We start from the raw sequence: 27,905 nt of genomic DNA on the forward strand, positions 1-27,905 counted from the left end.
CATTTATTTTGGAATCCTGAAGTAATAATCTAACTTATTTTTGGTTTGGTAAGTAGACACCATTTGAATATTGTCATTTCCTTGACTATTTTTATTTAATTTGAAGAGTGTCGATGAGTTGTCAATTCTGGGCTTCCGTCAACATATGATTTTGTCACATCCGGGTATTGGAATCGCGTGACGCGTCTTCACTCCATGACTGACTGCTAACAACTCAGACAAGCTACAAGTTATCAAAACAAAACAAAAAAGACAAGCTGATGTTCAAAGGACAAACATATCCCCCCCCAACCCGTAAATACAGGCTTGCTAAGTGAGAGTCCTGATTCTAATGTCCGCTACATGACGACCAAAGTTACGTCAGCGAACTTACTCCTGCTTTCTATGAAGTGAGTCGTCAACTAAAGATAAAGTCAATCAAGGTCGGTGTGTGTGTAAGCGACTCAAACCTTAAATGTGTTTCACTGGTTAATTAAACTGGTTAAATTATTGTTTTGGTCAATTCACAAGGTAGCCTGTTGTAGCTAGCTGGGGGGGAAGGCCCAACAGATTTTTAAAGAAACACGACAAACTCGTCCTATGTTTTTGTCAAGTTTAAATACTTTTTTTTTTTTTTAAAGTTGTCATTGCTATGTATAGATAAATCCATCCGTTTGTTGTGTATACTGCCCCGACATGTGTTTATATAATAATTGTCAACTTTGCCCAAGAGGAGAGATTCAAAATCACACACGTCTGCTACAACTAAGTTTTTAAAAGTAAACACAATGAACCCCAGTCTAACATCATAATTTGTGAATGCTAAGCTTACTCAAACTTCAGATTTGACAAAGTTTTGTACACTGTCAAAATCTTTAAAGCTGCTTGTCAATTTATTTCCTTCAAAACTGCAGTCATCTTTTTGAGATATCTGACAACACAGGGAATGAATGACCTCTTGTTGGAATTTGTATATCCACCCATTCCCAAGCAACAGAACAGTTTGCAATGTGGGCCACAGGGCTTAGTCAAATGTGCCGTGAGTGTGTTATATTTGCCAGAATACTGACACAGACGTGGAAGTGTTGGCGTCATACAGCAGTCACAAAATCAGACTCCAAAGCAAGATCACCTTGTTGTGGACTTTTTGGGAAGAGCTGAGGCTGAAGAGTAGCAGCGCCAGGATGTTGCCGCACGCCGATATCTTTTCGGACTTTGCCCTTCATCACAGTAACGGAAACCGTTTACCTGTCGATAGCATGTGAGCTTAGATTAGATCCGATATGTTCTGTGTAACGTTTCAGTTAGACCAGGTTCTTGTCATGGATTTTCATTTGATTTGATTTTTTTTTGTCATTTTGTGCTCACCTTCAATTCTTTAGGAAGCCAAAACTGGTTCAGGGCCATCCAACGCTTCATGCACATCGTTAAGAGGCTGAAAACTGAATACAAGAAAGGAGACAGACAGAGCAGGTATGGAAATTCAAATATTTTTGTTTTTATTTTGTCAGTGTAAATGTGTTCTATTTTTCTCATTTACTTTTAATTATTTCGTTAGTTTCCGTTAACTATAATAACTTTGTTTGTGCTTTTTTGTGGTCCAGAAACGTTACAACCGTTTGACTTGGGAGGTTCCACTATGACTGCATAAAATCTTCTCATTTTCTCTCAAACTCCGATCGTAATCCGAACATGTCTCCACAGCATTAGAGAAGCGCTGGCAAGCATGCCGGTGTTGAACGAGCTCTCCGACAGCACAGAGGTTGTGGAGATGGACGATGTGACTTCCACCCTTTTCCAGGTGCAAAAGCATACGTGGGTCGAACTGCAAAAAATCATTCAGGCCCGTCGCCAGAACATAGGCTTTCTCGTCAACAAGGTGCCATATGACTTCCAGTTTGTCCAAAAGGACGAGGCCGGCAGGCATTCCCATCGTATCTATTACCTCGGTAAGATGGAGAAAAGAACGGACCCAATTACTGGTGTCACACTAGGCCACTAAAAAAATTGCTTCAAATGGATTTCAGAGTTGCTTTCTCCCCTCGTTCGACAGGTATGCCTTACCACATTAGGGGCAGTCGGGAAAACGTCTTACTCTACTCTGACATTCCCAAGAAGGTACGCAAAGAGGCCCTTCTCCCTCTGTCATGGAATCATCTGCTGGATGACTTTAAGGTGCGCCTGTTTTTATTTTCATTCTTCTTTACTTGTAACTATCAAAACAAAACGGCTTGATCACGAGTGTGTCCTGTCGTCCATGAATTTAGGCCAGCCCTCACTCCAACGTTTTCTCAAGGGAGGAGGAGCTTCTGCAAGAGAGGAAGCGATTAGGGGTCTCTGGCATCATATCTTATGACTACCACCGATCAACGGGACTTTTCCTGTTCCAGGCCAACAGCAGGCTTTACTACTGCGTTGACGGTTCCGATAACGACTTCAAAGTGAGTTCTAAAATTATAAAATATTTCCAACACCATGTGGGACCGATCCATTTTCATTTTGAATTGACTTGTGGCTTGGTTTGCATGCAGCAAGAGCCAATGAAGCCTTATGAGATTAAGAGTCAATGTTCAGGCACACGCATGGATGCCAAAATCTGCCCGGCCGATTCGAACTTGATCAGTTTTGTCCACAAAAATGACATTTGGCTGACCAGCATCGAGACGAGTGAAGAAAAGCGGCTCACCTTCTGCTGTAAAGGTCAGAAAGGAGATTTTTATAAAGCATTGCTTCAATGGTGCGTTTATTGTCTTTGAAATGTCATTTCAGGCCTTGAGAAATCAAACGCGGATGCCAAAACTGCTGGCGTGGCCTCTTTTGTCACTCAAGAGGAATTTGATCGTTACACTGGATACTGGTGGTGTCCGGCAGCGGAAGATGGTGAGAAATATCTTGTCATAGTTTCTATTTCACATGTCTTGCCTTGGCTTCTTTCTCTGTGTTTTGATTGCTCTCTTAGGATCTGATGGTGGGAAAACAGTGAGGATTTTGTATGAGGAAGTGGACGAATCAGAGGTTGACATCATCCACTTTCCATCCCCAGCTCTGGAGGAATGTAGTACGGATGTGTACCGATACCCACGCGCAGGTACTTCTGAATCATGTGTCCAAATCTGTGCAGAACAACTTTTATTTGGGGTTTCAAAGATACTTAGGTTCTAAAAAAAAGACATTATGAGGAGTTGCCCTAAGTTTCATGAAGCTGTAATACACATTGTACACCACAAGAGGGAGCAACTGCATTGAATGGTTCTGAACTGCATATAACTGCTTATTTCCAGGCAGCAAGAACCCGACCGTTACCCTGAAATTAGCTGAAATCAAGATAAACAATCTTGGCAATGTGAGTGTTTTCTCCTTTCGAAACGAGCGGACGGCTTCTGTTTGTCTGTTTTGTTGTTGTCATCCAATCCAATGAAAATAATCCATAGTCTGCCTTCCTCTCTAGATTGTCAGCACACAGGAGAAAGAGTTGCTTGTGCCTTTTGCAAGCTTGTTCCCCACTGCAGAATACATCACCCGAGCCGGATGGACTAAAGATGGTCGATAGTAAGTTAGTAGGGTGAAGAAAAAAAAAAAGTGATGACTCTGCTGACTCTTCTGACTCACTCTCCTCTCAGTGCATGGGCAGCCCTGATGAACCGAAGACAGCAGCATCTCCAATTGGTCCTGTTACCTTTGTCGCTCTTCATTCCTGTCGACCTGGACAACGCCACAAGACAGGAGAGCCTGGAGGCTGTTGGGGACACGGCTCACCCATTCATCATTTACCAACAGAAGAGTGACTTATGGATCAATGTACATGGACCCCTCCATCATATACAAAAAAAGAGATGAAAGAAAGCTGCAATTTGTTTTTTTTTTTTTAGGTCCATGATGTCTTCTACCCATTCAATCAAAGCAACGATGAGGAGCTCACATTTCTCACTGTCAACGAGTCCAAAACAGGTTTCTGCCACCTGTATAAGGTCACCACGCTGTTGGAACGGGGCAGTTACAACTGGACCGAAGACTACACACACTCTGAAGGTATCTTGGTGCTAAATCGAAATATTCATGTCAGCATTTTCCATGTTAACTGATCCCCTCTGGTTTTATTCTTCACGAACACCAGATCATTTCAAATGTCCAATCGAGGAGGAGGTGGCACTGACGAGCGGGGAGTGGGAGGTGTTGGCCAATCACGGCTCAAAGGTTTGCTTCTGTTTACGTAAAGCATCACGTTATTATTATCTGGGAGCATGACCAATCATTCTGATGATTTCCCCTCTTTTTCTGTGCTGTGTTTGATGCAGTCGTTGTCCAGCCCTCAGATTTGGGTGGATGAGACCAAAAAGCTGGTGTACTTCCAGGGAACAAAAGACTCGCCCCTCGAGCAACACTTGTACGTCGTGAGCTACGAGTCACCGGGAGAAATTGTGCGACTCACCAAGCTTGGGTTCTCACACAGCTGCTCCGTGAGCCCTGTGCGTACTCACTCACGACACACCAAAAGACACAAGAGCATATCTGTCAACTCTCAAATGTGTTTTTGCGCAGACATTTGACCTGTTTGTGAGCCACTACAGCAGCCTGACCAGCACACCTTGCGTGCACGTCTTCAAGCTGAACAGCTCAGAAGGAAACCCGTTGCACAAAGAGCCCGAGTTCCTGGCGAGTCTGATGGAGCCTTCTGGTACTACAAGGTTTCTTTGAAATAGGAAGCCAATTGGGAGCATTTTTCGTGTTCTGTTTCGACTTGATCACAATGATGTTCTTCTGGTTTTACTTTCAGATCACCCACCTAATCACAGCCATCCCGAGATTTTTAGCTTCATGGGGAAATCCGGCTTTCAGCTTTATGGCCTCTTGTACAAACCACACGGTTTGGTTCCAGGGAGGAAATATCCTACTGTCATCTTCGTCTATGGTGGTCCTCAGGTTTGAGTTCTTCATTGTAATTGTAAACAGTTATGTGCATTCTTTCAATGTCTTTTTTTGTCTTTTGCTGAGTTTAACAATTTTTTCATCTATCATGTTTTTTTTTTTTTTTCAGGTCCAGTTGGTAAATAATTCATATAAAGGCATTAAATACCAGCTGATGAACAGTTTGGCATCTCTCGGTTACGTTGTGCTCATCATCGACGGGCGGGGCTCCTCTCAGCGAGGACTCGCGTTTGAAGGAGCTGTAAAGGACAAAATGGTATGGCTGTTCTTCACTCAAACTGAATTGATGGCATAACTCTTATTTTCCTTCATCAGGGTCAGGTGGAGATTGAAGACCAGGTGGAGGGTTTGCACTACATAGCGGAAAAGTACAAGTGTGTGGACTTGAAACGTGTTGCCATCCATGGCTGGTCCTATGGAGGCTTCCTCTCTCTCATGGGTCTCATTCACAGACCTGATATTTTCAAAGTAAGTTTTTCCTTATGTTCCTCCTGTCTTTGAAATGAATTAACAGAAGATTTGTTTAGGTTGCCATCGCAGGAGCTCCAGTCACAATGTGGATGGCTTATGACACCGGTTACACAGAGCGCTACTTGGATACCCCCGAAAACAACCAGAAGGGCTACGAGGCTTGCTCGGCTGCACTTCACGTCAAAAAGTTCCCTAATGAGTAAGAGCGTTCGTTTCAAAAGTTCACATGGCCACATTAGCATATTATCATGTGAAATGTTTCAATGTGATTTGTCACAAAAGAGTAACATTAAGAAGTGTGGCGTTTGCCTGTTCTCCCCATGCCTGCCTGTGAATGTGCTGAATCGTGCCGTTAAACCCCACAGACCAAACCGACTACTGATCCTGCATGGATTTCTCGACGAGAATGTTCACTTTTTTCACACTAACTTTCTGGTATCCCAACTCATCCGGGAAGGAAAACCGTACAGTCTTCAGGTAGGTCTCAAATGACATCTTACTTTTACTTTGCTGTTGTACATAAAAGTATATCATCCTACTAACTCAATTCATATATGTATAAATTATATATTTTTAGCATTTTTATTTTTATATACTGTATTTATTTGTATAATCATCCTACTAACTCAATTTAAGGAACTCATTCAAATGAATCTTCGCAAATTGATTGACAGTCAGAGCTGTAATGACGTTTGTTCACGGTTGCTGTTTTCCGTGTTTAAAATGTCTTAAGGTTTATCCGAATGAACGGCACAACATCAAATGTCCAGAGTCTGCAGAACATTATAAAATCACGCTGATGCACTTCCTCCAGGAGAACCTCTGATCTCCCCCCCCCCCCCCCCCCCCACTTATATGATGCGCACACGACTCTGTTCCAACAGGGGGCGCTGTTGTGCATCTGTTTTTATGCACAAAAAGTCTTGAGCTACTTAATGAATGTTGTACTTTCTAGTAGAAAGTTTCTACTCATATTTGTATTCATATTCTAAACTTTTGGAAAGTACTTTTGAGTTATAGTGTACAACATAAGACATACTAGACCACAATATTTTCATTTTTATTGTCCATTTTGCCCTTATAATTAAATTGAGCACTGTTTCACTGTCTTAGCTGGTAAGGAGCCTCACTAGCCACATTAATGACGTTTTATTTTTTTTAATCAACAAAGTAATTATTTTTGTTAGTTGTCATTGAGGTTGTCTAAGTACTGTGCTATTTTGTCAAACTTTGATTAAAAAAAATATATATATTTGTGCAAAGGATATTGTTATTGCGGTATTTTTTCAAATATCAAAACAAGCAGGAGATATTCACCCAGAACTCCTGTTTTGTGTGTTTCTGCTTTTCTGAGACAGGTGCAAACTCACAAAACAGGAATAGTAAGGGGTCAAATATTGTGTTTATGTCTAAAAAGATCTTGTTTGTGTTTTCCATGATACAGACTATGTTTCTATTAACATGTCACATTTATGTTGTTATTCAAAAGCATTTTGTGTGTGTGTTTGTCTGTAAAAAAAAAAAAAACGTTATTGCCTCTGGCACAATAGATAATTAACCGGGAGTGGCTTTGACTGACTGTGTAAAATCTCCTAAAAAGATTGAATGGCCTTGTTACTTACTGCTCTGATGAGCACGATCTCTGCATGCATTTATTTGCTTCCTGTCATTTGGAAAACATATATGGCGAAGTAAACCAAGATATTGGTTTTAATATTTCACTGAGCTTTGCTTTAAACAAACAAGTTTTGCTGTTGGTGTTCATACTTGGTGTGGATTTTTTAGGTACCTGATCAGGACAAGACACAAACTTTGGAAATATTTTTGAAATTTATTTTCACTCCTTACAAAAGATATATTTGATGTAGACAAGTTAAAAAATATACTAAAAAATAATTTGTTTTAAAAAGCCCTTATAAAGGGAATACTTACAATTGTCAATGTGACAGATAGCATAGAAACACAAATCTGATAATTCAGTGCAAAAAGAGATGATAAATGTGCTTGCTGAGTTTGTCAGCCAGTTGTTCCAGTCTTAAGTTCTTCTCATCTTGCTTTGGTCTTCTGCTGCCTTTCACTCAAGATGTTATTGCTGGTTTATTGGAATGGGTGCAAGCTTCATAAGAGCTGTCCTCAAAGAGTTGTTTTGTCTCTTGGTGTTGTTCCAAAACATCCTCCTTGGCTGATACTTGAGCCAGCCGGACCTTCTGGGATATTTGCCGTGAAGCTCGGCGCAGTTGACATCCAGATCATTGTCGCGGTCATCTTTGTTGAAAGGAAGACCCGAGACTCCTTTCGGAATGCTTCCTCCCTGAAGAGAGATAGCATTGTCAAGATCATGCAATGCCCTGATTTCCCTGATCTTTGGACTGTCTGCAAACAACCCTGACAACAAGTCAGGCTGTGGACTTTGAGTGGCAAAGGTTTAGTTTTGTTTTAAAACGTGGCACGCGGCCGGGTCATACCAAAGACTATAAAAATGGGACCCATTGCCTCCCTGCTTGGCACTCAGCATTAAGGGTTGGAATTGGGGGGTTAGATCACCAACTGATTCCCGAGCGCGGCACCGCTGCTGCTCACTGCTCCCCTCTCCCCCAGGGGATGGATTAAAATCACACGGGGATGGGTTAAATGCAGAGGACAAATTTCACCACACCCAGGTGTGTGTGTGACGATCATTGGGACTTTAATCTTTAATCTTAAATAGCTCATCCTTTGACACAATCGTGACTGTCAAAGTTCAATGCATTGCCGGAGCTAGTTTTTTTTTTCCTGAGGGGGGGGGGGCAGTTCAATTACCTGAACTTCTGAACATTATATAACACCCTTTAACAGAAAAACTTCTTCAAAGTCACAAAATTACCTCTTTGGCCGTCAGTCGGCGCCGTATTTTCCGTCAGTGTCGTCTCCTCGTGCCTACGCCTGAGGAATCGGACTCCCCGGTGTGAAACCTGGAATGATTGAAGTCTGTCAGTCCAGATGAACTTGTGCGTTTGTCTCTTAGGATGGAAAGATGCTCACCTTTTTCTGCAGTGTCAGCAGGTGTAAACTCTGCTTGTCCAACTTGTCTTGTTGCTGCCTGATCTTGTCCACCATTTGGTCGATACGTCTGTTCTGCACCGCCATGATTTTCTGGGAGCACAACTTCCTGTTAGGTGTTTGTCGTCACTCTCAGCATTTCAAAACTCAAGTTTCTTTCAACTCACCTGGATGAACGACATTGTTGAGTTGTCGCCTCCGAAGTTGACATCTGTCGTCTCTTGAAGCGCTTCATCCACTTTCTCCTCGAGCGCGTTCATGCGGGAGTGGAATTCCTCGGTCTGCTTCATCATCTCCTGAACCTCAGCACCCATTTTTTCCTTCTCTTCCCGTTCGGCCTTCACCACTTTGTCTTGCTCAGTCTGCGTTCCCTCCAGCGCGACCATCGTGGCGTTGAAAGCTTTCAGACGGCTGGTGATGTCCCTCATCTGGGCTTTGGTCTTGTCTACATGCTCCTTGAGACCTTGGCCCAGCTGAAGCAGGCCGTGGGCCACCACGTTGACGTCATCCCACGAGGCGTACTTGTCTCCCCTGTCCACGGGGAAACCCGCCGCTGCGTTGAAGAGCAGCACGGGGACGAGGATGGTCTGAAGCGTCTTCATCTTGGCTTAGTTTGGATTGGATTGTTGTTCTTGTTGTCTGTGGTTTGCTGCGGACGGAATTGTCAGGTTTTTATAGCTGAGCGCTCCGGCCGAGGCTTGCTGTGATTGGCTGCAAGGCTTTGGAGGTGGAACACGGAGGATAGTTTGGGGAGTGGAAACAGGTCACCACTTGTAAAATGACGCAATCCAAGCACTTCGTTTCTGGCAGACATGATTGTGGTAAAGGTTGTTTTCTTCAAATATTACAATCCAATTGGTTTTATGCAGTAGAAAGAATATTGTTTTTGAAAGATTATGCAAAATTTTAGATGCTCAATTAATGCTTCAATTAATTTAAGTATTTGGTTCAGGTTAGGTTGTTTTTAATAGACCTTAAGGACCTTAAACATGAGATTACAATAACAAATTCAGCTTCATTAATTAAAATCTGTCACATCAAATACCAAATTAGAATCAAATAACATAATAGACATTCATTTATCTATTTATTTGATTAATTCCCAATAAAGTGAAATATGACATGTAGGCAAGAAAAATAAAATCCCAGCTAGTCAAATATTTTTTTCTGTTTGGTGCCAGTAGCTGCTCTGAATCAGGAATGGTGGGGAGAAGTTGGTGAGAAGTAGGGGAAAGTTCACCCCGCCGGGCTCTTTGCCTGACAGCAAAATCCCAAACAATGGCACGCACATCAAGACACGCACATGAAGCCAGACACCAGTCACGTTCTCCACGAAATGGGAACTGAAACACTTACGCTGTATTTAGGCAGATTCCAACTTTATTAGTCAAATAAACAAACTTATAGCACATTTAAATTGTTGTCAAATTAATTCTCAAGCCCAAAAAAATATAATTAGGAGTTTTTAATGATTGAATGAATATATTATTAAAACAAAACAATGTTACTTATTTTAAAGCATACACATTGTAACTTTCTACATAGCTTTGTGTGTGTGTGTTTCCCCCCCCCCCCCCCCCCCCCTGTCCATTCATTCAGAAGAACAATAAGTGAAATGTCAAGGACACGTTTATCCACAGTGCTCATGCAGAGCACGTTTCCCTGCAGCAGCAGCTGCTGCTCGGCACGTATCCCCCATCCTCCTCTGCTGACGTGAGGAATAGCACAGCAACGTGAACACACTGTTCCATGAAGGCTTGCCCCTTCTATATAGGCATTGAGCATAAAATATAGTCATAAATTCAATTAAAAAAGCAGACACGTATTTTGTTCACATTTAAGATTTTCTTTTACATCTGGTAATGAAGTGCCTGGAAGTGACCCCCAGTAGCAGTGATGAAAAATTGTGGCCCGCTCCATCTTAAGTTGCTCGTCCCTGATTTACACAAAAGAAACTTACCATTAACAAACATTACAGCACTCTCGATAATGTAAATGCGCCTGATCTCGCTAAAAGTGAGCGTCTAAATGAAACGGAATAATTCCTGATCATCTTCTGAACCTTCCTGAATTGTTGTTAGCGATCCGCAAGGCTGCTGCATAAATGACAACACCATGTGTCCCATCACATCTGCACGTGCATAGTACACGAGATTCCCTCCACTGGGTAGAATGTGATTTTAGACACCAGTGGGTTAGTGTGTGAAAGGTGAGGCTGTCGTCACATGGCTTTTCTGTTGCATCAGCCTTGGAGAAAAGCTGCTGCTGCTGGAACACAAACAAGAAATGTGTTCTCAGCAGCCACAATAATGCTCTCGAGCAAGAGATGTGTTCAAAATTTTGCCACAGTGCGTGTGCAGAAATGGCATCCCGCAGGGATCCATGCTTGGGCCAGTACCGTTTTGTCTTTACATGCTTCCCTTGGGAAGTATTATAAAGTACTCTGATAGAATATATTGATGGCACGCACATTGTACTGTTTTGCATCTGATTATTTTTAAATTTTACGGCCAAAAAGCTTTTGTTTGATACAATTCTTTACGCTAATTAAAACTATAATTAACATGGAAAATTTTCTGTTAAGTTGTGAGCTGCTCTGTTTCTATAGGCGCCGCTGGTCATAAAATTAATTGTTTCAATTTGTATGTTGCTGCCATGAGGAATTAATTTCCTCCGGGAACTAAAAGCAGCTGCTATTTACACTCCAAAGGTTGACTTTTCCTTCATTCATCACTTGCGTTGGAATGAACTTTTACCCAGATTCCACTCAGAGTATGCATCCTTTTTGTCCCAGCTTGCTCTGTGGCTTGTTCTTGCCAATTTTTTTTTCTTTCTTTCTTTTCACAATCTCATTCTCCAGCTTGCACTTTAACCCAGAAAGCATTGTTGTTTTTCAGTCCTTGGCACCACACACTTGACTTTTTTAATTTATTTATTTTTTGATGGATGGATGGATGGATGGATGGATGGATGGATGGATGGATGACTCCTGTTTTGGTGGATTTCAGGACACGTAGTGATCAAAAGTAGCAAATGAGAAGAATCTAAAGATTTACGCCACCAGGTAAATATTTGTTTGTGAAAGTTATTAGCTGATGAATTCAGTAACACGTCATTACTTTTCATCTGTGTGTGTGTGTAAACAAGTTTTTTTAAGCTTCTTCCGCTGGTTGAAGACCTTGAAACAAGTATAAAGGCATTTATGACTTCTTCCTGACCTGCCCACTGAACTCTGTTGAAGGAAAGTAAAAACATGTTTTGCTGCCATCCTATATGGACTTTGATGCACACTTGGAGATGACAGACAGGTATTGTGTCATTTCATTCTATTTGCACATCAGCAAGGTGAGAAGGGGGGGGTGATTTTATTGTTCTGATAAAGATCTGCTCATGTTTTGGCCCTCCGGCTTGCAAGGTCGGACTGTAAAGTTTGCACGTGTCATGCAGCAGAGACCACAGTTACATTTTCAGTGTTTGTGTGGTGATACATTTAAATATAGTAAGAGTAAATGTTACACGTCATAAGTAAATAAAACAAAAGTAATTCTCGGACAGTGACCTTAGAATAGTGATGGATTTTGTCTGCTGCTCAATGTTTGTGTGTTTTGGTCAATCAGGGTCACTGAGAGTTTCAACATCTAGGCGAGAGGTCGGGTTGACCGTGAGGAGGAAGATGATAAAAACTTCCTCCGGCTGTACAGCCCATTTGAAAACATCCATCCATCCATCCATCCATCCATTTTCTGAGCCGCTTAGTCCCCACGGGGGTCGCGGGTGTGCTGGAGCCTATCCCAGCAGTCATCGGGCAGTAGGCGGGGGACACCCTGAACCGGTTGCCAGCCAATCGCAGGGCACACAGAGACAAACAACCATTTGCACTCGCACTCACACCGAGGGACAATTTGGAGTCTTCAATCGGCCTACCAAGCATGTTTTTGGGATGTGGGAGGAAACCGGAGTGCCCGGAGAAAACCCACGCGGGCCCGGGGAGAACATGCAAACAGGGAGGGCCGGAGGTGGAATCGAACCCGCACCCTCCTGTGAGGCAGACTAATACCCAGTGCACCACCGAGCCCCCTCATTTGAAAACAATTCTTTGGAAATACACAGTGGGAACACAATTAGCTTGTCAATCTGCAAGTTCATTGGAAACAGAGGCGTAGCCAGGAATTTTTCCAGTAGGGGCGCACGCCCACAGGAAAAAAAATCGAACATCACCCACGCCGTACGCTGATCGCTAAAACAACATCGGGTCCGGGAGGCAAACGGTGAATGGATAACATCGCGCACGTAGAATAGCGCAAGCACATTCGCGCAAGACCGAAAGAAAAAAACGGCATGAAAATGAAGAATCGAAAAAGCTCGATTTTTTTCAACCGGGGCGCAGGGAGTCCTAACCGGGGCGCCGCCCCGGCTCGCCCCGGCTTGGCTACGCCTCTGATTGGAAAGAGCCGTTTCCCGTAGATGCAGTGTGTGTTTTTACAAATTCAAACTCTGTATAAACTATTTTTTTTCTTTCCTCTGAATCACTGAACACAAAAAAAACGGTTGCAAATCTCAACTAAAGTAGAATCAAACAGTTAAATCTTGCAAAAATACATTACAGGTGTTTCCATCATTAAAATAATTGAAATCAACTCAGAGTGGGCAATGAAATAATGTGGAGGATAGCGTTGTTTGAAAATAAAATAAAAAAACATTAGTTGAGTGTCGTCAAACCATTTGTAGTAAAATGTATAATCACCTCATCGTGTTATTTATTACATATAAGCTAGAGATTGACGCATTTTTTTAAAAAAAAGATCAACTATTGTATTTAGTCACATTATCATTTATGAAAAGTTTTATATTCAAAATGTATTACATTGAGGGGTTAAAGTTCTTGAAGGCCTCCATTTTTCTGCCATCTATTTTTTTGAGAGTGTTAGTAACTGATTCATTCACAAGATGTCATCTTGTTTCTGCTAGGTCGCAGTGACCTACCAAACCTTTCATTGTTCCTCTGCAGGCCATAGGAGATCCAAGATTTCCTTTCGGACAAGTTTGCAGTCAAACTCGAGCACTCTCAGTGTTTGCAAATTTCCAGGTCAAAGTGAAAGCATAAGTAGCAGCGCCCCCTGCTGCAGCAACGACAGCAACGCGGCATGCAGTTAAAAAGCACATGGTGAGCCAACCAGTCGGTTGAATAAGTTAGCAAAAGGAAAAAAAATTAAAAAAATACAATTGTAAAATAAAAAATTCTGTCTCCTAGTAATTGTTGATTATACATAAGTCTTTGTTTAACCGAGTAAGTTTAATCTTATTTTCAGGAAGTTGACCGCTATGGAAGTCATTTTCTATGAGCTGTAATGTAACCCTTTAACCAGTAGAGGGTGCTAACTGACATATAACTGCATTTAAATCTGCACCAGAGGCGTAAAGTTTTCAAGATGTGCACCGCGCGGTTGCCGTGACATTAGAATTAGCTCAAATGGCATCTTGGAGCTCCAAGCAGATTCCACGGGTGTCACTGCGCCCAGATCCCTAATAAATCTAAAATATATGTCTTTGCACATCGAAAAACTCGAGCTGAGCTTCAAACTCAGAACCACAGATTTGTGAGGCATTGATTTGATTGGTGACTTTTTTCACGCTCTGATTGTTTTATTTTGAAAGTACAAACCGGAAACGCCTCTTCCTCTCAACATCAATGTAACACTTGTGTTGAACTTTTTCAGGGGAATGGGAGTTCTCATTCTTTCCCCCTCCCGAACTTTCCTTGCTTTACACGAGAGGCATGAGCAGAATCAGTGTGACGGCCCGGCCCTGAAGACAAGTCAGAAGGTAAGCAAGAGCCGCAGGCTTACTTTGCACACATCGATGCGCCAAATTGATTGATTGGCTGCTCCACTTACGTGGTATGATGATTAGTAGTTCAAGACTCACCAAGGACTGAAACAAATTGAGTTAAACTATGCGCTTGTGTTTAATGTTAATGCTTCACATTCTTTCCTGCAATGTTATCCCGTTATATGGCGTTAATGTTGATGCCCCCCCCCCCTCAATAACGTCATCTTGTCCCCAGTGTTAACGTTGTTTTGTTTGCCATCCTCACAAAACCTCAACCAAACATTTCGTGCAAAGCTGCACCAAAATGCTAATAGTCCTCTTTGGTCTTTTTGTTTTGCTTTTAACATTACGACTTGGGAATTATTTCTTGTGTACCTCAGATGTTTTCACTCAGTAAACATGTGAAGCCCCCCCCCCCCCCCCCCAACTTTTATTGCCTGACACTTGCTGCCTTATGTGAGGCTGCAGATAAATGACTGTTAATGTCATTAGTTTGTTACATATTGAGCAATCACTGCATTTCATTGGGTTAGTCATCTGTAAAGCTCATCATATACATAGAAGGCACGTCAACAGCTTTGGGGGATCTGATGGCAGCTTTGTGATTGTGGAATTTTGGAAGTGAGAAGCAAATGTACAAATATATCTTACGCAGAAACGGAAACATCATCCACTACGTACGTTGCTGCAGTCTCCTCCAAAAGTATTCAAACGGCGAGGTCAATTCATTTGTTTTGCTTACTTTCAAATTGAAAGATGAAGATTGAAACAAAATTTACATTTGGGGTTCTTGAATAGTGTAAGTGGGACAATATCGTGATTATTTCTGCTGTTTACACAGTAAGAGCGGGAAAGGGTGTTCCCCAAGTACACACCATTGAGAGTGGCTTTTTTGGTGACCTCAGGGTTGTGTGTTGCTTTTATCAGCCCATCAGTACAAACAGTGCAGGATTTGTGCGAGAATGGAAATGTTGTTAACCAAGCAATGCGTTTAAATACCATCCAATTGAATATCAATCAATTTAATGCAAGCGGCGTGCTGGAGATGTCATTCAAGTACAGTACGTACGACGTTCCGTGCTGTTCCCTTGGGCGTCTTTACGGACGTGTACCTTCAGCTTTGACTTACTGCTGCCTCAAATAGACGCTCTGTAAGTTTAGTCGGACATGTCAGGAGGCCAGAGGAACTCTGGTTCTGCACGCTCCTCTTGAGTCTGCAGCCAGAGTTCATTTAAGCAGACGCTTTTTAAATTTAGCTCTGTGGTCATGCAATGCTTGATCAAATGCATGATGCAGATTTCCATTTTTAGCCCGATTATGAGTTCATGTTCTCAGACAATGCTGTCATGTGAGGCCAGAAAGTCTAGACTCGACAGAATTCGTTTACTCTAACCTGGACTTGTTGCAGACCTCCTGCAAGGCTAAACTAATACAATATGTGGAATGCAATACAAAGGTCATTCTGTCCATTCTGAACTTTCAGGTAGTTGTCTTCAAGTTGAGTTGTAACTTTGTGAAAAATTTGAATTCGAGTTGCGTGAGCCTCTTGTTACTAATGTTACACATTAGAAGAAAGTGATGACTGGTCTCCAGATTTATTTTTTTATTACTCAAAGCAAAGTCTTGTTTGGCCATTTGGAGAGCTTCAAATGCTTTTCTCAGATGTTATAATAAGACTGTTTATAATATTTTACATGGCGCGATTGGGATCTTTGTGAAACAGCTCAAGCGATTTTATTATAATAAATGAATTTTTGGCCTTTATTTTTAGATGATCGTCCACAAGTCATGAGAAAGTTTTGAAATGTAGATAAAGGTGAAGGCAAGATGACTAAAAATAAAAAAGGAGGAATTGCTTCATTTGATGTTAAGAATTTCTCGAGGGAAATGTATTTGTGGGAATAACAAACATAAGTAAGTTCAGAATCTTCGCTTTGGGTAACACTTTTCAACTTTGAAGTTTGCCTACAGAAAAGACTCTCTTGTGTTCATTTGGCTCCTAACGGAAAAATGATGTGTGTGTCGCTTGTGGAAAAGCTTCCCTGCCCTATGAAGTCATTTTTGAAGACTCAAGTAGGTGTTAACAGTTAAGTCAAACATTCTCGTAATCATATTTTATTCTCTTTTGCTTTAAAAAAAATCATTTAATGTTTCATATGGAAACAAACACTTTTTAATATTTTTCATAATGATAATAATATTTTTTTTTTAAATAAAAGCTCAAAACAAAGTTTTAGCTATCAGCTTTAAGTTTCTTTTCCGATCCAGGTCGTGCGGTCGCTCTCACTGGGTGTCTGTGACAAAAGAAAAGCCAACGCGGTGGTCAAACAAAATGAGAGCGGGTCAAATTTGCCTTTCCTCTCGGTCTGTGTGCCTTTGTTTCGTCTGCCAACAAACCTTGATGTTTACAGCAAACTCTCGAGGGTCAACACACAAATGGCTTCCAGATTGTGCAAAAGTTAAACTCGTTAAACGGCAAAAAGTAGTTATCATATTATGTGACGTCAGCGACACAAAAGACCAATTGAACCAAATGAGTCCTTTCTGGGAAACTGAATTACAAAGCACATCATCTTTTTTTTTTTCCCCTTTAACTCTGAGCATCTCCACAGCGGCAAAGGTGTGTACTTTACACTGTACCTTGTCATTAGGTACAGAGTGCTATAATTGGTAAAGGAAATAACATATTTGTGTTGTTTCTAAGCAGAAAAACGCTGCTGCCATCTGGTTTGTTTCCAAAGATGGAAGATGCAAACATCTGGAGTGGCTACTGTTGTGACAAAGACTCAAGTGTTTAAAGCGAGAGGTTTGAATTTTGCTGTGTGCTCGCTAGGTGACATCATTGACAAAAAAAGCCCATTTGGTTGGAACGGCTTTAGCTAGCGAGATACAAACTGAGGGCTCTTTGTGGCCATTTTTGATGCCAGGAATGCCATTGTTCTCAAAATGACAGACATAAAGTTGCTATTCTGAGAAATACTATCATTCATATCTTGTCATCTTTGGTTTCTGTGGCAATACATTTTGTTTTTGTTTTTTAATCTTCCATCAAAAGCCACAATGCTGCTTTGCCCACACGCAAAGCAGCATTTTTCTTTATTCACACTAACACAAATTTACCGTAATTTTCGGACTATAAGTCGCACCGGAGTATAAGTCGCACCAGCCATAAAATGCCCAAAAAAGTGAAAAAAAACATATATAAGTCGCTCCGGAGTATAAGTCGCATTTTGGGGGGCAATTTATTCGACAAAATCCAACACCAAGAACAGTCATGAACGAGCAACAACAGGCTAAACGATAGCTATGCTAACGTGACATAAACACAAACTAAGAGCTGAGAACGGCCCTGACGTAAAATTCAGAGTTATTCAAAAAACTATTACATAAATAACACGTTAATAAAACCATCTGCGTCACTCCAATTCATTAAATCCATCAATCGTCCTTTGTCAACAATGCGTGCGCGCCGCTGACGGCTCTTGCACTTAAAAATATTCCACAGGCCCATATAACGATATATAAATTATATATCAAATAACTATTATATAAGCAATAATGTTATCAAACCATCTGTGCACTCTAAATCATTAAATCCATCGATCAAATTCCTCGTCCTTTGTCAACATCGCCGCGCGTGCGCCCTGACGTCAGCCTCGTCGTTATTCCACAGATCTACTATATATAGATAATATATATTGTAGCGTTAACAAAGTTCAAGGAAAGACGTGGGTTTGGTAAACGGCTCTTTATTTAACAAAACAAACTTACAGGCGTGTGGCGGCGTGGACGTCCAGCCACGAAAGGGGACGAGAGCTCCATACGATAGGACCGGGCGGGCGTAGAAGCCATGACCGAGATCCATGCACCGTCCTCGGACAGCCACCCGGCTGAGCGCCGGCCCTCGACTTCCATCCACGGAGCTGAAAGGCAGCTCGGTAGAGTAGGACCGGGCGTGCGTAAAAGCATTGTCCGAGCACCATCCACCGTCCCTGGACAGCCACCCGGCCGAGCGCCGGCGCCCGACTTCAATCCACGAAAGTGAAAGAAAGCTGGACGAGTCGATCTTTGTCCTTTATGTAAACAACCGTCGCGCTGCTGACGCGCGACCGCGACGTCGCGTCGCGCTGCTGACGTCAGCAGCGCGACGTCGCGCGTCACTCGTCCAGCTTTCTTTCACTTTCGTGGATTGAAGTCGGGCGCCGGCGCTCGGCCGGGTGGCTGTCCAGGGACGGTGGATGGTGCTCGGACAATGCTTTTACGCACGCCCGGTCCTACTCTACCGAGCTGCCTTTCAGCTCCGTGGATGGAAGTCGAGGGCCGGCGCTCAGCCGGGTGGCTGTCCGAGGACGGTGCATGGATCTCGGTCATGGCTTCTACGCCCGCCCGGTCCTATCGTATGGAGCTCTCGTCCCCTTTCGTGGCTGGACGTCCACGCCGCCACACGCCTGTAAGTTTGTTTTGTTAAATAAAGAGCCGTTTACCAAACCCACGTCTTTCCTTGAACTTTGTTAACGCTACAATATAGTTATATAGTAAATCTGTGGAATAACGACGAGGCTGGCGTCAGGGCGCACGCGCGGCGATGTTGACAAAGGACGAGGAATTTGATCGATGGATTTAATGATTTAGAGTGCACAGATGGTTTGATAACATTATTGCTTATATAATAGTTATTTGATATATAATTTATATATCGTTATATGGGCCTGTGGAATATTTTTAAGTGCAAAAGCCGTCAGCGGCGCGCACGCATTGTTGACAAAGGACGATTGATGGATTTAATGAATTGGAGTGACGCAGATGGTTTCGCGCTGCTGTCGTCACTTGAAATTCAAATTACAGTAATCCCTTGCTACATTGCGGTTCGTTTATCGCGGTTTCATTTTTTTTTTTTTGAAATTTTTTTTTTGAAATTTTTTGAAAAAAAAAAAACACATATAAGTCGCTCCTGAGTATAAGTCGCCCCCCCACCCAAACTATGAAAAAAACCGCGACTTATAGTCCGAAAATTACGGTAGTATCCCTCCTTAAAATACATATTTTCATTTTTAGCACATTGGCGAATATTTTTGGCAGAACCCAACAGCTCGTTAGGGGTGTGGAAGCTATCACTTTTCTTGCCCGTCCGGAAATATTTGACTTTTCCGCAAGAATCGGAGACATGAGTACAAAAACTGTGAATCTGTGAGGTTTTTTTCAGGCTCCGCCCCCAAATTGCGAATGCCATTGTAGTCGGGCGTTCACACAATCAAGTAGTGCTTCTCAAGCCCTCTCACAAAACAACTTTATTAGATTGCCCATGCGACATTATGAACCTGGACACAGTTGTGAGAGAACCAACAGGCCTTCTCCTATGCAGGCCTCACAAAACACGGCGAGAGTGAGAGGAATAAAGCGTCATTGTCGATCCACAATGTGCTCGATTGTGCTGGCCGAAACAATCTGGAAGGAAAAGGGAGGGCCTTCCCGCATGCCATGTTTCGAGTCAACCTGGTCGATGGGAAGTAGCTCCTCTTCAAATGTGTACAGTAAATAGTCAGAGGAGTCAACATACTGTCTGCGATGTCAGAGGAGGCAACATACTGGATGTGACGCTTTGGAGCCAAACTTCATGCGACCTTTGTTTCATGATGGTGTGTGTGTGTTGTGGTCATGCTGGTTATTTGTTCAGCGCTCACCCGCTTGTCTTTTCCTGCTGCCTTCAGGAAGCAGCTTTCAGGACGGCCTGATGGGCTTCCTGCCTCCTCCTCCTCGTCCATGCTGATTCCTACTGGGAGACAATGGCAGGTCTCCTGCAGGGGCATAGGAGGGTGGGCAGGAGTGTAGGAGTGAGATTTATTAGGGGAAAAAGTGGACTTCCCTTCAGGAAACTGCACATTTGAGTCAAAGCAGAAAGCTCCTAATATGACTTTCGTTTTAAATCAGGTGTGAGTCAAAAATGAATCGTTAAGTTGAGGTTTATTGAGGATTCAATGTCATTGGTGTGCATATTTGCGCATGAGGGTTTTCACATATTAAGCAGCCAAGTGGTAAAAGCGGTTGCCTGTTCAGAAGGCAAAAAAAAAAATCCCTCCGCCCCTCGCCAGGGCTACTCTTTCGCCCTGACGTCTCTTTTTTGGGGGAAAAAGAGGCGGCCTTGGGGAAATGAGGTCATTTTTGCAGAACATGAGCCTGAGACCCAAAGCAGGACATTTCCTCTTCCGGGAAAATTATTATCATAAACTTTGTTTTCTTGCATTTTCGTTCTGTCCAAAAATATTTTCATTTATATATATAAAAAAAAAAAAGCACATTTTTTGGGTGTACTGCCTATATATTTAGAAATGATTTTGGTTTTCACTGACTACAATCGTGTGGGTTTCGGCAGCTCGGGGTGTCGAGAGAAAGAATGCAGCTTCACCATGCACTCTGTAATTTGCTGCCTCGCATCAAATCAGACAAGAGTGGATGTGTGTGCGCGTGAAGAGTAACAACAGTCATGTGAGATGAGTACGGGTGAGAAAAGAAAGTACTTCAATGCTATGAATGTCATACAAGTGATTTTATTTCGGGACTTTTTAAGAAACTCTTTGAAGATGAATGGAAATTGTCTTGACGTCTACTGTGCAGTGGTTATAAAAAGTCTGCACACCCCTGTCCAATTGTCAGATTTGTGATTATAAGAAATTGTGACCAAGAGAAATCATTTCAAAACAAGTCACCCGAATCTGACCCAGTTAGATACAAACTGTGGAAGTGTCCAAGCATGTTTGTGTTTGAAAAATTCTGGCTGTGATGTAATTGGCACACTTTGTGGGAAATTAAGTAAACACGTGTTTTTAAAAAAAATGTCGTGCAATCAATTGCTTCGGTCAGGTCTGGACTAAAACACATTGCCCGAGGTCACAACCTTGAAAACTATTTACGTGTGTCTTGTTCATTGTGCTCTGTCCCGAGACAAGAAACAGACCAACACAATCAGTAGCTGATAAGCCGATACTAAACAGAGACTTCCAGACCTTCCATGTTTTGTTGTTTACCGTTGGGGACTATTTATGAATGCATTCACCATCAATCATCAGCCGTGAAGCCCTTTTAAGTATCTTGTCTTTTGTGGGTTTTTACATTCACAATAAACTGACAGGTGTGTGTATACAGTATGTGTGTGTGTGTTATCAGTAGTCCGTCAGATACAAGGACGCGTGTTGGCATGTTTCAACAGCAGGTTGTAGGAATGTGCCCGAGGCTGCTAGGAAACACATCATTGTGTTTTAAAGCTAAATGAATGACACTTGAGGTTCTGTGTGTGATTTTGTTTTTTTTTATTTTTTATAGCCTTACAATCAGACTTTCCTTTTTTTGTAGGGCTGAGTTCAACAGAGCAGAGGGAACCAGCCTGGACCTCTAGCTGCATGATTTCTCCATTCAGCCCGAGGGAGGTAAATCCTATAGCATCAGCCACTAATCTGAAAAAAAAATCTGTATTAGGTGATGTCATATTGTTGAAAAGCAAACATCTGATATTTGAGTTAACAAATCTCTGCATTGAATTTTTTTTCCCAATTCAATTATAAGCACACATGAAGAAGTGTAGCCCCATCACATTGTTAAAATTGACTTTACAGTTAGTAGGAAGAGAGCGCCTTTGCCTTTGGGGCCTTTACAAATCAAAGTAATTCGGGGAGTGCTTTGGCATGACATCAGTTTTGCTTCCTTGTCACCCAAGACAAATGCAATCGTGTCGCTGTCTTGTTTTCTTAGCCAGGTGTTGTTTGAGGCTCAGCGTGCTGAAAGGTCCCCCCCCCCCCCCCCCTCCACCTGAAAGATGACTCAGTCGGTGCAAGTTAACCCAAAGCTGCCTGGTGAGTTAATCAGCGCATGTTCTTCGTCTCTTCCAGGACTCCAACCTGACTCGATTAAGTTTAAACGATTCACCTAGAAATCAAAATATTGTCCACGCTTCCTTGCAGATTTGCCCTCTCCCTTTCTCTACTCCAGTCAAGAGCAAGTGGACCCACCGCCGTCTTACTCGGTGCAAACGCCGTATGGGTTCCAGCTTGATCTGGACTTCCTGAAATACGTGGAAGAGATCGAAAACGGCCATAACATCCGCAGGGCGGCTGCCGGGTCTCGTCGTTCCGGACGGGGGCTGAAAACCTCTCAGAGATGCGTCGGGGGACGCGCCAGCGGTTGGACGTCCACCGAGTCGCTTTCTTCTCCCGCTAGCGAGGATGGCAGGGTGCCCCCCCTGCCGCCGCCAAGAAACCGCCTTGGCTCCGCACCTTGTGAAGTGCTTTCTCTATCCCCCGTGAGCCTCCTCAATGTCCCCCCACTTTCCGCAAGTGCCAAAGTCCCGCCCCCTCCGCCACAACGCAACCCTAGAGTCGAGCGAACTCTTCTGGAAACCAGCCGGCGACTGCAGCAGGAACAAGGTCATCCCAACGGCGGGCGATTCCAACTGGCGGATCCACCCAAGCAGCTGTCCGCCGCCTCGGCGTCGAGCCAGCCTCTGCAGAGCGGCTGGACTAAACCCAGTCCTCAAACATCCGGACTCAACACTCCCGCTACTGGCACGGCAGCCACTCCGGTTCCCCCCAGCCAACTGCAGACAGTCCGAGAGCAGATGGCCACGGCCTTGAAACAACTGAAGGAGATGGAGGAACGAGTAAAAGGTGTTCCGGCTCTAGAAAAAGAGGTCGCTGAGCTTCGTGCCGAGAAAGATGTGCTGCTCTTAGCGCTTAAGGAGAAGAAAGAAACCGTGGATGTGAGTCCACAGTTGGTGGAATCTTCTAGCCAAACCACAGAGACCTCCCAGAGTCCATTAAGGTGCCCGGCCTCACCCGGTCACAAAGGCCGTGGAAAATCTGAGGAACTGAAAAAGCTTGCCGAGAAGTTTGAGGGGAAGGACGAAAGTCCGGCAGACCTTTCGTCAAAAGTTGTATTGAAGGCTCGTGGGAAGCCATCTGTTGACAAGAAGACGGTGGCTGTGGGAGATGATCGGCCCATGGACTCACTTGTTTTCTATTACAGCCACGGTGTGAAAGATGCCGCCGAAGGAACCGAGCTCCGTGTTTGTGAGAAAGCCACGGGAACTGAAAACCCCGTGCTCCTCGAGGAAGGAACACAGGTCGGAGCGGAGACGGCCGAGGCCGAGGTTTGGGTTATGGAGTCGCTCCTTGGGCTAACATCTGATGCGCAACGGGAGATGGACACCTTACAGGACACCGTCAAATTCCAGCAGGAGACCATTACGAGTCTAGAGAGCCAGCTGAGCTTAGCGGACAAAGATCTGGGAAGTCTCCGAGCACAGGTTGAGGAGATAGCGTTAAAGGTCACGTTTGAGAGGGGGGTTCTCGTCAAGCCGGATGTTAAGGATGCCCAGATGGAGACCACGTCCACAACTCTGAAGGAGGCTTCCGTGTCATGCTGCCCAGTTGTAGTGGATGTATGTGTAGGTAACGGCTTTCCAGCAGACCTGGTCCAGCAAGGTACCCAAACGGATGCCAAGACCACATCAGAAGAACCGGTTTCTGTCGTGATGGCCACCGTTGGTTGCCAGTACGAAGACGTGCTTGATGATAAGATTGAAGACCAGAAAGTTACTGTGTTAAAGAAGAGACAGTTGACCATCAATGATTATAAGCTCATTCCAGAGGAGATGGTCAATATGTCTGAGGAGACCGAGGATGACAAAGGAGACAGAAAGACGGCCAAGACAGGTACCTTCACTTTACTGTCATTAGCTTTGGGAAAAAAAAAAGTGAGCTAAAAGGTCACAACAAACCACAAGAGCTTTTTCTCTAGAGCTGCCACTATCAAATTTTTTTTTTTTTTTTTTTTAGAATCCATTATATTATTCCATCTAACAATCTCATATAATTTATTTGTGTTAAAGTGAAAAAAAAATAAAAATACAATTTCTTAACCAATTATTTTTGGTTTATTTGGGACTAATTAGTGATTAAAAAACAAAACAAGTGTGTTGAAATATTACTAATATTATATACAGTATGTTTCATATTTCATCCCTTATGGAAACAGGTATGCTGAAATCAATCATGAAGAGGAAAGATGCCAATGGCGCAGGGGAAAATCGTACAACGGGCAAGAAGAGCTTGCAGTTTGTTGGCATTTTAAACGGAGGGTGAGTCTTCCAATTCTTAAATAAATAAATAAATATTTGCAGCATTGCTTAGAAGCCAGCTCAACTTTCTTTTACTGTTTATATTCATTAGGTATGAATCCACATCCAGTGAAGAAGAGGACGAGGAGGAGGAGGAGGAGGAGGAAGAGGGAAGCTCCTCTGAAGAAAGCGGCGAGGGCGACTGCATAGACAGCTCGGAGGAGGATGAAGTGGATCTGGGGGAAGAAACATCAGAGGAGGAAAGAAACATCAATCTGGATGAGAGCGACACTGACGAGGAAGTTCAAAGATCATCCAACGGGCCACCTGATGGCGTCAAAGAGAAGTGTGCACTTGCGTCATTTCAGTTTCATTTGTATGTTTTCCTTCAACTGTTCTTCTTTGGAACAGGTTTGAATTGAGCTCCAAAATGCGCGAAGCTTGCCTCATTCTCAAGAATCACCTCAACGATGACATCCAAACACTGAAGAGTAAAGAAGTGGTACGTCCCCAAAAAAAAAAAAAACATTCCAATTTATGAAATACAAATCTGATGGAAGTTGTGTTGCCATACTTTGCAGCTTGCCAGCACTCACATGGTCCAACTGGAGTGGTTCCGGGTTTCCAGCGCCAAAACGGCTCAGCCGCCGCGGGTGTCCGACTACCTGATGGCGTTCTCCGAGGTGTCGGCGCTGCTGCTGGAGCATGTGGTCAACATGACGGATGGCAACGGCAACAGCGCTCTGCACTATAGTGTCTCTCATTCCAACTTTGGAGTTGTTGATCTGCTGCTGGACACAGGTCAGTGCTCACGGCAGAACTTTTATTTTCTTTGGGCAGTGAAACGGTCTAATGAAATGTATCAACAAATATGCTTTCAAGGGACAAACAACCTAATTGCACTGCAGCGCCATCTAGTGCAAGGGTGGACAGAGTCTGGTGCTCAAGTTTGTGGATGAGTTATTAAAAAAAAAGTTAAAATCTGTGAACATTTTACTATTCAAATAGTTCATTCTCATTTTAAATTGTATTTACAATTAATTTAGTGAGTTAAACAATTATTTAATGCATTAATAAATGCAATTAAAGACATTGTGAATTTTTTATTTTATATTTATGTATATATTTAATTTTATTAATTTAGTGAGTTAAACAATTATTTAATGCATCAATAAATACAATTAAATGACATTGTTAAAATTTTACAACTCTTCTTTATTAGGTATTTATTTTCTAGTATTGCTCAATGCACACCTGACAGTGTCAACAACACTGAATACTTTATTTTTAATTCTGTCGATCATTTTTTTTCCAGGCATGTGCTGTGTGGACAAGCAGAACAAGGCGGGCTACACGGCCATCATGTTGGCAGCTTTGTCCACGGTGAAGGAGCACGACGACATGTCTGTGGTCAAGAAGCTCTTCAGCAAGGGCAACGTCAACGCCAAGGCCAGCCAGGCACGTCGTCTTATTCCACTTTATTTATTTTATGGAGGGATTTAATGTTAGTGCCAGGAAAACGCGACGCTACCGCGTTCTTTGTAAACTTGTGGTCTTCTCGGTTAGCGTGATTTAATCAGCTTGTGAAGTGTATGCAGCAGACATGTGCTGGGAGTCATAAGACTGTCTGGCATCACGGCCCGGACTTGAAATCCAATTACTGAGCGCAAAACATCACATGTAACGGGCTATTTATAATTTTCTTTTTAATTGTCCACACCAAGTTTTGCGTTTGAGAGCTCACAAAAAGTTGCCACTTCAGCTTTTTTGGAACAATGCGTGCTCTTTCAGGACTCTTTGATTTCTGTGCAGGCAGGTCAGACGGCGCTGATGTTGGCTGTGAGTCACGGCCGTCAGGAAATGGTGGAAGCGCTCCTGGAATGCGGCGCCGACGTCAACGTGCAGGACGACGAAGGTTCCACGGCGCTGATGTGCGCCAGCGAACACGGCCGAGCCGAGATCGTCAAACTGCTCCTGGAGCAGCCCGGTTGCGACATCTCCGTCGTTGATAATGTGAGATATGTCGTCGCAGCAAGTTTCAATTTGACAAATGTTCTGAGCTTGCAGACTGCTGGATCTGAGCTCCAACCATGTGACCATGTTCACATCTGTGTTTCCGCTTCATCTGATCCCAGGAAACAGCTTGTCTGACTTTGTTACTTGCCTCTATTTTTTTTCTTAACGCTTTTATTTCCATCCCGGCAAGAGAGAAGGCGAATTCGATCGCTTTTATCGGTCTTCCCTTAACCCCAAATTGTGCTTAGGCGCCCTCAGGTGATTTAAAAAGAAAAAGCCACTTTTATAATTGATACACGTCATTCTTGTGCATTAGTTAGAGATTGTTGCAAATGAGGATGAACCCTTTCAACAATCCAAGCCAAAACCTTTTTGTTTTTGTTGCATTAGTCAGGATGCCTGGGAAAAAATGTCCAGACAAGCCGACATTTCCAGGCTGACAGTGAGCCAGAATAAATTGGCTTCTGCTGGATTTTGTTTCACTTGTGCACAGCTGGACAGTGAGAGTGATGTTGGCTGGCTGCTGGAATAAAAGCAATGTTACACGACATGAATAGTTTTTAACACGTCTAGAAATTTGCAGCAGAGTTTAGCGCTATTTCTCCTTTTTCTGTTTGCAACTCAGGCTTGGCTCATGTTTTTGTTGCACTGCAGGATGGCAGTAATGCTCTCTCCATCGCACTGGAGGCTTCTCACAACGACACCGCTGTGCTGCTCTACGCTCATATGAACTATGCAAAAACGCCGTGTAGTTTGGTAAGCGCACCTATCTCAGCTTGAAGTCTCGGGCTACCGTTCAGATTTGAGCAATAATCACCATCAAAAATGACTTTTCCGTGTCTTACAACACATGCAAAGTATTGTGCAGTACGTTGCTGCCCCCTATTGATAGCATCATGCTATTGCATCATCTTTTTTTTTTTCCTATGACATTACACTATTACACACGCCTGTAATGATTCCTTATTAGGTGCCATGGAAAATCATCCGTCACTTATATAATTTTTGAACAAAACCGTAATTGACATTTTGTGTTTCAGGGAAGCCCAAAGGCGCCAAGGAGCCCGACCAGCAGCCACAAGTCATGGCCTGCAGAGTAACATGGCCCATGACAGCAGAAAAAAACTGGATCTGGGCTGTGAAAGGCACCACTGGAAAAAGTCTCAATATATTTATGTGTTGTAATACGCCCTGCATTTAAAGTATTGTTAATATGAGAATTATTTTTACATAAAGATTATTGTCCTTGACTAATGAGGTTCTTGCATGTCTGTTACTCGAGATTGTATTATTTGCACTCCACTAACATTTTCTACTCGATGGGCTCTACGCTGCCAATTTTATGTTGAATTTCAAGAAGCTACAATTCCTTGAGAAAGTTCACGTGAATGACGCAAGTCAAGGTTGGCGCTCGCTCAGCAGAATTACCAAAGAACTCCACTATTGATGAACTACAACTAAAGTGATTGTGGTGATTGTAAAAAAAACAATGTCAAATAGCTAAATATCATCTCTTAAATAAAAATCTCATGAGATATTT

At 43.0% G+C, this 27,905-nt stretch overlaps 3 protein-coding genes across 8 annotated transcripts; 2 read left to right on the plus strand and 1 right to left on the minus strand.

Moving 5' to 3' along the window:
- The first annotated feature begins 103 nt into the window (after nucleotides 1–103).
- LOC119121845 (dipeptidyl peptidase 9-like) lies at nucleotides 104–16,834 on the plus strand. Of its 5 annotated transcripts, XM_037249824.1 has the most exons (22): nucleotides 111–422; nucleotides 1,362–1,452; nucleotides 1,684–1,928; nucleotides 2,033–2,154; nucleotides 2,247–2,420; nucleotides 2,511–2,679; nucleotides 2,749–2,859; nucleotides 2,939–3,067; nucleotides 3,261–3,322; nucleotides 3,428–3,528; nucleotides 3,600–3,777; nucleotides 3,849–4,008; nucleotides 4,094–4,173; nucleotides 4,275–4,445; nucleotides 4,519–4,654; nucleotides 4,754–4,899; nucleotides 5,015–5,161; nucleotides 5,221–5,373; nucleotides 5,433–5,575; nucleotides 5,742–5,853; nucleotides 6,110–6,205; nucleotides 16,819–16,834. In XM_037249824.1, the coding sequence occupies exons 2-21, from the start codon at nucleotides 1,397–1,399 to the stop codon at nucleotides 6,200–6,202; spliced, it is 2,688 nt and encodes an 895-aa protein (XP_037105719.1). In that variant the 5' UTR covers nucleotides 111–422; nucleotides 1,362–1,396; the 3' UTR covers nucleotides 6,203–6,205; nucleotides 16,819–16,834. The 5 variants fall into 5 exon arrangements, 4 of the variants coding, with proteins under 4 accessions (XP_037105721.1, XP_037105720.1, XP_037105719.1 ...); XR_005097768.1 differs by lacking the exons at nucleotides 6,110–6,205; nucleotides 16,819–16,834 and adding an exon at nucleotides 6,003–6,108 and having other exon boundaries at nucleotides 104–422; nucleotides 5,742–5,920; XM_037249826.1 differs by lacking the exon at nucleotides 16,819–16,834 and having other exon boundaries at nucleotides 105–422; nucleotides 4,293–4,445; nucleotides 6,110–6,638.
- On the minus strand, nucleotides 7,194–9,077 carry LOC119121850 (angiopoietin-related protein 4-like). The gene is made up of 4 exons (XM_037249846.1): nucleotides 8,583–9,077; nucleotides 8,398–8,508; nucleotides 8,240–8,327; nucleotides 7,194–7,687 (listed from the first exon to the last, which is right to left on the minus strand). The coding sequence occupies exons 1-4, from the start codon at nucleotides 9,015–9,017 to the stop codon at nucleotides 7,638–7,640; spliced, it is 684 nt and encodes a 227-aa protein (XP_037105741.1). The 5' UTR covers nucleotides 9,018–9,077; the 3' UTR covers nucleotides 7,194–7,637.
- On the plus strand, nucleotides 14,114–27,905 carry kank3 (KN motif and ankyrin repeat domains 3). Of its 2 annotated transcripts, none has more exons than XM_037249820.1 (12): nucleotides 14,114–14,238; nucleotides 21,592–21,665; nucleotides 21,988–22,088; nucleotides 22,197–23,945; nucleotides 24,268–24,370; nucleotides 24,462–24,695; nucleotides 24,761–24,851; nucleotides 24,931–25,150; nucleotides 25,665–25,807; nucleotides 26,162–26,362; nucleotides 27,020–27,121; nucleotides 27,406–27,905. In XM_037249820.1, exons 3-12 carry the CDS (start codon nucleotides 22,052–22,054, stop codon nucleotides 27,463–27,465), a joined length of 2,940 nt encoding a protein of 979 aa, XP_037105715.1. In that variant the 5' UTR covers nucleotides 14,114–14,238; nucleotides 21,592–21,665; nucleotides 21,988–22,051; the 3' UTR covers nucleotides 27,466–27,905. The 2 variants fall into 2 exon arrangements, with proteins under 2 accessions (XP_037105715.1, XP_037105717.1); XM_037249822.1 differs by having other exon boundaries at nucleotides 22,004–22,088.

Source organism: Syngnathus acus, chromosome 4, assembly GCF_901709675.1.
Source record: "Syngnathus acus chromosome 4, fSynAcu1.2, whole genome shotgun sequence".
Taxonomy (NCBI): Eukaryota; Metazoa; Chordata; class Actinopteri; order Syngnathiformes; family Syngnathidae; genus Syngnathus; species Syngnathus acus.